Raw genomic sequence first — 11688 nt, forward strand, 5'->3', positions numbered from 1 at the left:
CCCTGATCTGGTGTTGTCAGTTCCAGAAGCTGGCCACAGACAGGACCTCTTCACAAACATGTGTTTGCCTCATCCACCCCACTGTGGTACCTCCGGAATGGAGCCATGTATTTGGAGTCTCGATGCGTCTCAAACTCTACGAATACATTTACAACTGCATCACCTAGGCGTGCCGCCAGATTACTTAGCACTTCTTGTATCCATATAGAGGACCTAAATAAAAAAATGGCACATATATACACTTTCACTATTGAAGCTGAACTTGTAATATGGCATTTTATTCACCACAGCATGACTGACATGAGGTTTGCCCAAAATATTTTTCTGAATGGCAGAGGTTATGTTGATACAGAAAACAAGGAAAACGCAGCCAAAACAATTACAACAGATTTACCCCATAATCAGAAGATAAGTGTCAAGTTGTTTTTCAATGTCATTACAAGCATCTTCATCATCAGAAATAGAAAAAAAAAAATATATTTTGTGTTTGTTTATTATCTACATATAATTTGTCCCAAATCTGGGTCAATTTACTAATTTTCTGTGACGTCACCTCTTCCAATCAGCCGTCAGACTACTTACAAGTCAAATTTTTCATCCATCATCAACAAAACAAAAGGACATGAGGTACAGCATCAATGCAAAAGTCTTAGTCTGGTGACCAAAAACTAGTAAAGACAACCCACATTAAGGGCTACAAAGCTACACTGCATGTGCTCAGTTCAATTTAATGGTACAAACCAAGACGGAAGAAAAAAAGCCTTTACAAAAATCTGTTAAAAAAAAGAATAAAAATTCTGTAGGAAAAAAGTCAGTTCCGAGTTTGATGCCTCAGTCACTGTCAGAGCCAGAGCCGTGGTTGGAGGCCTCTTTGGCAGAGCCCCCTGGTTCTGATCCGTTATCGGAGCGGTGTGGGGAGCATGCCGGAGAACCTGCTTCAGAGCCAGAGGCTGCGGCCGGTGAGCCAGGTCGGGACTCGTTCTCCGACCCAGAGCGGCTCCTCTTGCTCTCGTTATCAGACTGCTCTGAGTCAGACTGCTGCTGCACTCTCTTCCTCTTCACTGGACGGTCGCTGCCTGAGTCGCTACCTGAGTTTCCGGAGCGTTGGGGGCTTCCAGCTTCGCTGCCAGAGCGGTTCCGGCCCCCGTCGGACTCACTGTCGGAGGCAATGCGCTTCTTGTGGCCTCCCTCGTTATCAGAGCCTGAACCACTGTCTCTGGGGTTTCTGGGTGGTCAACAGACAAAGCATTATGAATTAGTGGCACAAAACCCTTCGGAGTTGTGTTTTCATGTAGCATTTCATGTACGAATGAGTTTATGCCTTCACCTGTCTTCAGCAATTTTCAGTCCATCCTCGTCTGATGAAGAGTCGGAGGATGAGATGATGGCCTTCGACTTGATCTTGCCTTTGAGAGATGGTGGCACAGGCTCGTACTAGACAAGAACAGAACTGTTACATCTCTGGGCCTAAGGCTGGTCATTTGGGTTTAAAAATACCATTAGAACCTAGATAACCTAGATTTAACTGACCTTTTGCATCTTCTTGCCGCCTGCTCTGGGTTTGCGTTGCTTTTTAGGCCGTGAGCCTCCTTCCTCGTCATCGCTGCCATCGTCACCCCCTTTGTTGGGTCTGAAATACACAGTCACAGTGCCACTCACACCAGGCCATTTTCCTACCGGTCACTACAAATAAAACACTTTCCACAGCAGTCTCACCTCCTCTTCTTCCTGCGGCCCTCCTCCTCACTCCCGCTGCCACCCTTCCTCTTCTTCCTCCTTCTCACTGGCAGGTCCTCATCAGAGCCATCGTTGACAAACTCATCAAAGTCCCCTTTCTTGCGCTGGGGAGAATGAAACAAGAACAATAGTCACACTGCACCCTAGATCGTTTGAGATTTATATCGATCTGATGTGCCATGAGCTAATCATTGATCAACACAAACCTCTGCATTGCACTAGCTGTTCTCTACATATTTGCACTCACTCGGCCGCCACCTTTCCTCTTCTCTTTCCTTTCTTCCTTCATTCCATCGGCGAAGGAGAGCAGACCTTTGGTCTTCTCCACGTACATGGCTCTCTGCTCCAACAGCTTCTTCTGATCCTCTTCCAGCTTGGTTCTCTTCTCCTCCTGGTGGTGCAGCAGGAAACAAGGTCAGTGGGTTAGTCACACTGTTATAAAGGAAGACATTTTACAGTGAACCAAAGAAACATGTTATTCAAGACATCCCAGCCTCAAGTAAGGTATGTTTACTTAAATTGCTTATCCATTATTGTTTACAAGTACAACATAGAAGGGATGAGGGACTTGTGGAGATGTGACATCCCATAGACAGACCTGTTCTTTATGCATCTGTTGGCGCAGGAAGTCCCTCTCCTGATCCTGCTTGGCCCGGATCTCCTTCTCCTCCTCGTCCTGCTTCCTGGCCCGAGCCACATGATACTGAGCCTGACTCAGCAGGTCAGAGCATTGCCTGCAACGACCCCCACACAAACACAGCTCACAATCCAGGCTTAGCCTGACATCTGATGGCTGGGCTCAGCTGTCAATCCTCTAAATTCCTCTGAGGTGTGATGAGAATTTTGGCTAAGAGTGGTTCATTGATTTACTGAAGGCTATGAAGTAAGTACTGGCCTGCATTTGGATTTTAGAGGGGACATATTTGTTCAAACTGACCTGGCCTCAGTGGAGGCAAGCACTAGGTCGAACCTCATCTTGTCACCTGCCTTGGCAAGGTAGCTGAAATACCTGAGACAAAAGAGAACAGAAAAGAGAAGTTTAGGCTGAGAAAAGTGAAGGATAATTTTAGGAGAGGTGTTAAAGTGAGTTTAGGGTGTACCGGTGGGCCAGCTCCAGCTCTTTGACAGCACTGAGTACAGCCTTTAGGTTACTCTTCTCGTCCTTCAGCACCAGAGTGGCCAGCCTCTGCAGCACCAGGGCCACGTTGAACATCAGCACCGTGTCACTGGGGGCCACGTGACGTGCCTGGGGACACAGCCAGCCACATCAGTGAGCAACAGGTAGGGTTGCAAAATTCCAGGAACTTTAAATAAATTCCCTAGTTTCCCAGAAAGGATCCTGAAATTCCTGTTTATTCCCTACTGATCCCAGGAATCCTCCAATCGGGATGTCGGGGGGAAAAATAAATAAAAAGTTCACAGGATTTTGCAACCCTAGTAACAGGACATTCACACAAGGGTCACCTTGCTTTCACATAAACAAGCTCAGGCAAATGAAGCCCAGCCATAGGGTTACTAAAAGGAACGAGAGACACTTCATTTCACACAAATCTCACCTTCAGCAGAGTCTGTTTGCACTCCTGGAGTTTCCCGCATTTGAAGAGTGCCCGAGCCAGGTACAGCACCACCTCAGTGTTCTGATGCTTGTAGAACTTCTTCAGACAGTTCTCGTACTAAACGCCACAAAGAGTGAATAAGACATTTTAAAAGAACTCCTCAAGTAAAAAAAATAGGAATGTAGAAGAACTCTGCAGTGTGTACTATGTGCCAGTACAGAGCCTTACCATCTGCACAGCGCTGATGTACTGTTTCTGCTCCACGTAGATGTGGGCCAGGTTGAGCCAGACGTCGCTGATATCAGCTGTGGCTTCTCTCACCTGGGCAAACACGTCACGGGCCTCTCGGTAGTAGCCCTTATGGGCCAGGACAGCACCTGGACAGAAAAGATGGCAAACTGAGGTATTTACACGCTAATAGTTATCTGAGGTAAATACATGCTTATAGTTAAACACAGTCAAGTTTGAGTATTAAGCATTTATGTGAATACAATGAGTGAGTGAAGGCCAACAAACCTATGCCGTTGGCAGCGTAAAGGTTCTTGGAGTCGTTTCGTAGGACCTGTTTGTAAATGGCCAGGGCTCGATCCTGATGTCTCTTTTCCTGGAGGGACACAACCACAGACACAGACAAATGATGAAAGCACCGATTTTGACAGTGATGATTTATGGCTCCACATCAAAACAACTGATATTCTGCCGTACCTTCTCCCGGTCCCTGGTGGGCTGGTGCAGGGTCTGGAGCCACACGTTTCCCAGAGCCAGCATGGAGTAGGTGTCGTTCTGAGTGGACGGCTGCTTGAGGATACGCTCAAACTTCTTCTGACCCGGACCCCACTCCTGCTTGGCCAAGTGGAGATTCCCGATCAGGGACCAGGCGTCTGGGTGATCCTGATTAATCTGCAGAGCCTCTTTGAACCAGTCGGAAGCTTCATAGAAGTTTCCTTTGTCACGAGCCATTGCGCCAAGACGCAGGTAACCTGCAAGCAACAACAAAGGACCAATTGATACGCACACACCCTAAGGAGACAGACATTAACCAAAAAGTATAGTGTGTCTTCAGTGCTTACAGTCGACGTAGTTGGGATGTTCCCTCAGGATGTTCTTGTAGAGTTTCTCCGCCTCGTGGAATTCGCACATGGCCTCGTAGAGCCTGGCTAGGTTGTAAGACGTGGTGACAGAGATGGCGTTGTAGTAATGCTCGTCATGCTCTCCCTCAGCTTTGGCCCGCTCCAAAGAGGCCAGGAAGTATTTCTAAACATGGACAGACAGAACAAACCCCTGAAATCTATTTATAGCTCTGTTGTGTCTACTAGGGTTGGGTGATGTCTGGAATGACACATCGTCCTGTCCAAACATCATTGATATACGATTGTACTGTAAAAAAATACAAATTAAATCTGGGGGGTGCGTGTTGAGCACAGAGAGGTCAGTCAATTGGCGGGAAGAAGGCACTATAAAGGACACATTGCTAGGCCTAGTTATTTATCTAGTCTAGGCTGTTGAACGATTTACAAAATTGGTAGAGCAATGTTTCTCTTGTTCATAAAGATAATCAGATAGGAGCTAAAAACAAATATTACAGCCGTATCAAGTGTAGTCTATTGTAATTTCATTAGGCTACTTTCCGACAAAAATAAAAAAGGTGTGATGGGATTTCACTATAGTACAGTCTGCCGTATGCTAAAACAGGAAAAAAAAAAAACTCTGGCTCCTTGGTGGGAAAGAAAAGCCTGTAGAGCCAGCAGACCTGAATAAAGGTGAGCCAGCAGACCTGAATAAAGGTGAGCCAGCAGACCTGAATAAAGGTGAGCCAGCAGACCTGAATAAAGGTGAGCCAGCAGACCTGAATAAAGGTGAGCCAGCAGACCTGAATAAAGGTGAGCCAGCAGACCTGAATAAAGGTGAGCCAGCAGACCTGAATAAAGGTGAGCCAGCAGACCTGAATAAAGGTGAGCCAGCAGACCTGAATAAAGGTGAGCCAGCAGACCTGAATAAAGGTGAGCCAGCAGACCTGAAGTCACTTTCAGAATGTGTAAAAAGACAATCAGGGCAAAGGATCGACAGACTGCAAACCTCCGTCAACATTTACATGTCCATCATCCTGCTGAGTTCGCTACTCTGGGGCAGAAAAGTTGAACATGCTGGTGATCCTTGCCAGAAACCATTAGCTAGAGAGAAGGGAAAAGAACTGAATGGTTCCTAATTGTACTTTGTTTAATTTAAAAAATGTAGCCTATATTCAAATCCAGATGCATCATACTCAAGACATATTCTAGGCTATCAAAGCTTGAAATACTTTTTTTGCACTTGTTTACGCTACTTTATTTATCCTAATTGGCTTATGCTAAAAACGAATAGGCCTATGTTCATTCGTTCTTTAAGTGCTATGAAGAATGTTAAATAATAATTTGCTTTATCGAATTGTATATTTAGGATTTTTACAGGTCGATAGGCAAAAGGCATAGCCTAAGCCAATGTTCATCCATCTGCTATAAAGAATGTTAGGCTAAATAATCATTTGTTTTATCTGATTGTTGTTGACAATTTATTTAGCCCACACTTTGGTCAAGTAAAGCAGAAACGTGGCAGGTTTGTTTGTACTTCATATTCGATTAGTCTATCTTTAAATGGTTTGTTCTCTCCCTCGTTATTACTATGCTTTTATTTCGGCTCGTCACAAACAACAGCTGGAACTCTGCTCCACCTATAGATCCATTCCATGGTTGATCATGAAACAGTAGGATATGCCTAGGCCAACAAGTCACGTTACAATTGAGTGGGGATTGGGGAGGAAAAGGAAATTAAAGTTTAAAACAATAAGCCCGACAACAGAATGCGTGATGCCAAAGTCCTGATCATGATTATCCAATATTGGTGGGGGGAAAAAAACACATTAGGCCTCATTTGACATTTTGCGCTGCTTTGGTGCTCTCCGCTCTATCAATAATCTACATTGTTCTCTTGCATTATGTTAATATTCTAACTACCTCATATGTATTGAACATTTAGGCTATGGCAAATAGGGAACAGGCTATTCGGCATGTCGCCTTCCTGGGTACTCTCTGCACTGCGCTGTTCTGCGCTGCCAGACTCCAGAGGTGCAGTCAAATTCAAATGTGCTAGACCACCGTGTGACATCACGATGTCGTCACTATCGACAATGGCTGTCAAACATCAAACACAAGTTAGGAAACTACAAATAGCCATTTGAGTAGTTAATGAATTCATTGCTACAACATGGAAATGTCTAAATCTAGTCAGGGAGCTCTGCCATCCTCCTAAACTGTACCTTGGCCTCTCCCAGGTTCCCCAGTCTGAAGTGGAGAGCCCCCAGGTTGTTGAGGATCTCAGGGGGGACGTCAGCCTGGACCTTCTCCTGCAGAATGCGGGTGGCCGTGCCGTAGGCAGAGAGGGCGCCCTGGATGTCGGTCTGCTCCAGGATCTGGGCCAGCTCGATCCAGGCCTCAACGTCATCAGGGTACTGCTCGGTCACCTTCTTCAGATGACCCTGCAGAACACAAAGACATTACATCTTATTGATTTTAGCAATAGTGCTGATTAACATCTACAGAGTTACAAGTGAATACTTCATGTGAGGTTCACCTTCGCATAGCTGTTTTACTTACTTTGGCAATGTCTCTCTTTTCCTGATCATCTGAAGTAGCATAAAGAGATCCCAGGATCTTCATGGTTTCATAGTTGTTGGGGTAGGCCTTTAGGACCTTCTCAAAGCACTGGGCTGCATTCTCCTTGTCTCTACGGTACACGTACATCTGCCCCAGGCCAAAGAAAGGCAGCACAAAGGTAGACGAGGCAAATTGGGTGGCCTGGTAGTAGTACTGGAAGGCCTGGTCATAGTCCTCCTGAAACACACAAGAAGGAGAGATGTAATGCCCATTCAATTAGAAAAGCAAGAGTCTTCCCGAAAAATAAACTGAGGCCTTAGCGTTTACCTGTACATGAAAGGAGCGGGCCAACTGGTAGCAGCTCTCAGCCTGCATTGCTTCCACCTCTGTGTTGTGAAAGGCATGGAGAGCCAGGTGCTGCACTTTACTGTAGTCCTGAAAATAAGAAAGTACATCAATGTGAATGATAAACGATGCTCAGGTCAAGACATGCTACTATATACCAGGAATAAGATGACAACCCTCTCACCTTTTTGAAGAAGAAGTGGTTAGCCAGGTGGTTGAGCACCATGGGGTTGCTGGGGTCGATGGTGTAGGCTCTGGATAGGAGCTGCACTCCATTCTTGATGGAGTCGGGCTCCTTGCTGTTGAGCTCCAGCACAGCCAAGCCCACAAGGGCTCCCACACACTTGGAGTTGAGCTCCAGGGCCCGGCCAAAGGCCAGACGGGCCTTCTCCAGCTTACTGAGCTTGACAAAGCAGTGGCCCATCCCCAGCCTCACCTCGGCTGGTAAGAGAAATAGTGACTGTATATTAGGAGAGACCACGATATTGTTCATTTTAATATGACAGCTACAAGTGAAATGCTTACCAGGACATCCAGGGTTTGTGCGTAGAGCCTTCTTGTAGTAGGCCAGTGCTCCCCTGTAATCCTTCTTATTGAAGGAGATGCAAGCTTTACCTGTTGAAATTAAATGTATAGTGGTTAGGCCCCATTTCGAAGTGAACCTTTGTAGTTGTAATGGTAGATCTTTCCCTTTGTGTTTTACTTACCAAGTAGAGCAGGGATGTTATTGGTAGACTGGTTCAAGACAAAGTGGAACTGAGCATCAGCCTGGTCCATTTTGTCCCCCTCCAGCAGGCAGAAACAGGCTCTTCCCAACAAGTGGTTCTGTTACAAACAAATAGATTACTCTTGGTTACGATTTTTTGTGTTGGGGAAATTGACTTTCACATTATCCAATAAATTGTTAAGCTGATTATCTTACCTGGTCGTACATGATGATCTTGTCTGCCATGGTGTAGAGCAGGGTGGCCTGAGTGATGAGCTCCTTCTTGGCATCTTTGTTCTTCTCTTTACGTGCCTGCTGGACATAGTAGGCTGCCAAGGTGTCCAGACAGGTCATCTGGTCCTTCTCATGGTCTCTGTAGTCCAGGTTCCCATCGATACGGGCCGCCTCCAGCAGCTTGACAAAGTCCTCCGTCTTCGTCTGTTTGTAATACTCCAGCTAAAAGAACAATATGTCGGTGTTTATTTTGGTGACAAACAATCCATAAACAAACCATCAGTCAGTGGGAATGAAACTACATAACTCACCAGGGAGGATGGCCCATTTCCTGAGTTCTGTATAACATTTAGACACCGTGGGAGATATTTGCCGACACGTACCTGTTTGGCAACACTTTTCCCATGTTGGAGAGTATATCCGTGGTTGGTGGACAGTTCTGATAAGGAAATTGTTGTTTGTGTCGCCGGACTGTGCCCAGGAAATAATGACATTAAATTGTTAGATGCTACCACCCCCCTCCAAATCAAAACATTCCATGTTTGGATCTGAGTAAAATCCAGACCTTGCCTCGTAACTAGTTACGCCCAGAGAACTTGCCCTAAAGGCTGAAACGCCCATTTCTGACCCAAGGGTATAAAACATGTGAGTTGTAGCATCCGCTACAAGACCATGGTGCTTGCCTACGGAGCTGTGAGGGGAACGGCACCTCAGTACCTCCAGGCTCTGATCAGGCCCTACACCCAAACAAGGGCACTGCGTTCATCCACCTCTGGCCTGCTCGCCTCCCTACCACTGAGGAAGTACAGCTCCCGCTCAGCCCAGTCAAAACTGTTCGCTGCTCTGGCCCCCCAATGGTGGAACAAACTCCCTCACGACGCCAGGACAGCGGAGTCAATCACCACCTTCCGGAGACACCTGAAACCCCACCTCTTTAAGGAATACCTAGGATAGGATAAGTATTCCCTCTCACCCCCTCCCCTTAAGATTTAGATGCACTATTGTAATGTGACTGTTCCACTGGATGTCATAAGGTGAATGCACCAATTTGTAAGTCGCCCTGGATAAGAGCATCTGCTAAATGACTTAAATGTAATGTACATTTAAATGTTTTGTCTCCGTGTTTCACACCTGTTTGTCTAGCTAATCCGCCTCACAATTGGGCAGCACGCTGCTGCAGATGGGTAGTAGAACAGCGTCTGTGCGCCCAAACATTGACATCCAATGTTTGGTTTTGCCTTGGTAGCCTATAACAAATGGATTCAATTATTTATTTCGGCGATGCAGACGACAATTTCCTAATCAAAACCGTCCACGGATATACTCTCCAACATAGGAAGTGTCTCCAAACAGGCACAGGTCAGCAAGTATCTCACACGCCTCGCCAATGGTATGCAATAAGATGGCATGTTACTGTTAAAATACCTGTAAATGGCGGCAAGCCTGCAGGGCTACAGGGAGGAGTTACAGGTAACAGTAGAAATTACAATCTAACTGTATTTGATGCATCACTCATACAGAGTAATATGTGCAACTGTCATTTCAACCATTACATTTCTTAAGGCTTAAATTAATTCTCATACCAGTCTGTGTTTTCATACTTACAGCAAGAGCAATCCATATGTGCAACTGTGTATGCTCCTGTTTCAGGATACTGATGACCTCATCTCCTTCTGGCAGCTGGTCGAAATCAAGCTCAATGACCTGCAGAACAAATGTCTATGTGAACACCAGTTCGTACACATACAACATGACATGTGACCTTTAACCTATGGCTAAACAGCTTGATCAGAAAGGCTAAGTTACTTTATGAAATGTTTTGACTGGGGACAAGAAGTGGCTGCATTTACTAGTTAGCGTACTGAATGATCGGAAAGACAATATCATGGTGTAGAGCAGGGTGGCCTTTACAACTCAAATCTTGGTTATGACCAATAATTTTCAAGACTGATAGTAAAAAATAAAATAATAATAAATCTCAGAAGTTGTTAGCGATCTGGCTGACGTTAGTCAACAAGCACAGGCAATACTACGTTAGCTAACGTTAGTAGGCTAGCTGTAGCAATCCACGGTCAAACAAAGCAGCGTAGGTAGTCCTTACCTCATCCGTGTCCCGTAAGGGATTTCAATTGATCCCCGAGACATCTTGGCTGATGGAAATCCACGTCCCTACACCAATATATTCCCAAGATTCGTTCAGCTGTCGCCGTGGTCTCGAGGATCTGGCTCCACTTCCGCTCTACAACAAATACATGGATGTTCACAAAACAATGTCCGGGTAGGACAGCGAGCGACTGGTCGGAACAAAATAACCCACTGGTGTAATACCGGCAGCAAATAAAAGTGTCCTCCTGACTAAATCAGCTGTTGTTCTCTCTCTTCTTGGCAGCCCAAACATCTTTCAACCGAAAGAGAAACATTCTGTATTTTCACAGTAGTCTTTGATTTATTTTTAAAACTAGTAGGTCTATTTGTTGTTTAGAAACCTGTAAATGTTTGTTAATAATAAAATGTGTTGTGTTCACTATTTTAACATGTGCAAAGTAGGGAACTAGAATTTGTACATTATGCAGTGCGCCAGTATGCCTTTCAAGTCAAGCTCCATAGTGGTCGTGTTCGAGAACATCAAAACCGTACTGTATCATGGGTACATTGTGACTGACTGATCTACAAATAATAAAAAACAAGAAAGGGAAGGAAAGGCAGGACAATCAATCAAAATTGATTGGTTGATTGATTGACGATTGATTAAGGGAGGGGAAAATAAGACAATAATAAAAGCTGTTATACTTGTGATAATAGTCTGTGGTGTGTTTCTGTGACCTGTGCCCAGTTCTTCATTGACCCTGTCCTGTCCTAAAGAATCTGATTGCTACTGGTGATTTCCTATTGGTTTATACAAGAGATGTTATGCAGATGATCTAGAATCATTTGATATGTTAAACTGACTAATGTTAATTCAAAAAGTCCATTAACTGATTTATTGTTTGCTGGCCTGAGCCAGCAATTGGTGGAGCTGAGGGGAGGGGGTGGGGGTGTCAGCTGGTTTTGATGTGTGGCAGTGAATGATCAAAACAGGCAAAGGCTACACTCACTGAAGAGCATCTTGAGGGTTTCCCACTGCAAACTGGCAGCAATAGAATTGTCTAAAATTAGTGTGCATTTTTGACCAGCTTGTGTGATGAGATGTAGCTAGTTGTTATACGTTTTCATATGCACATTTTCTGCCGCTTTCAAAGGAATATTCCTCAACTGGAAGGTAAAGACTTAATTGTTTCGTATTCTCACCGCTTTCTAACATATCTAACATTCTTAGGGTAAGTATATATGTCTTGTATAACTTCATAATGCAATCTTGATTCATTAATAGCTGTAAATATCTCATGTAGGCTACTTGACATCTAGTAAGCTTAGACAACCTCTCTCTGTTTTATTTTGTAATGTTTCCACTGTCTTTCTTTGCTTTGTGTGCTGTTGACTG

General features: G+C 44.9%; 1 protein-coding gene across 1 annotated transcript; it reads right to left on the reverse strand.

The window, feature by feature from the left end:
• Positions 1-257: 257 nt before the first annotated feature.
• LOC124035766 (RNA polymerase-associated protein CTR9 homolog) lies at positions 258-10367 on the reverse strand. The gene is given in 23 exon segments (XM_046349433.1): positions 258-1225; positions 1328-1434; positions 1531-1630; positions 1717-1841; positions 1985-2128; positions 2336-2471; positions 2675-2746; positions 2838-2983; positions 3294-3410; positions 3522-3670; positions 3810-3897; positions 3999-4273; positions 4364-4547; positions 6586-6804; positions 6923-7159; positions 7250-7357; positions 7452-7708; positions 7793-7882; positions 7975-8092; positions 8190-8429; positions 9813-9911; positions 10309-10331; positions 10334-10367. Coding segments are annotated over 23 exon segments (3447 nt in total). The 5' UTR covers positions 10353-10367; the 3' UTR covers positions 258-831.
• Positions 10368-11688: the final 1321 nt, after the last annotated feature.

This window comes from Oncorhynchus gorbuscha, linkage group LG05, assembly GCF_021184085.1.
Source record: "Oncorhynchus gorbuscha isolate QuinsamMale2020 ecotype Even-year linkage group LG05, OgorEven_v1.0, whole genome shotgun sequence".
Classification (NCBI taxonomy): domain Eukaryota; kingdom Metazoa; phylum Chordata; class Actinopteri; order Salmoniformes; family Salmonidae; genus Oncorhynchus; species Oncorhynchus gorbuscha.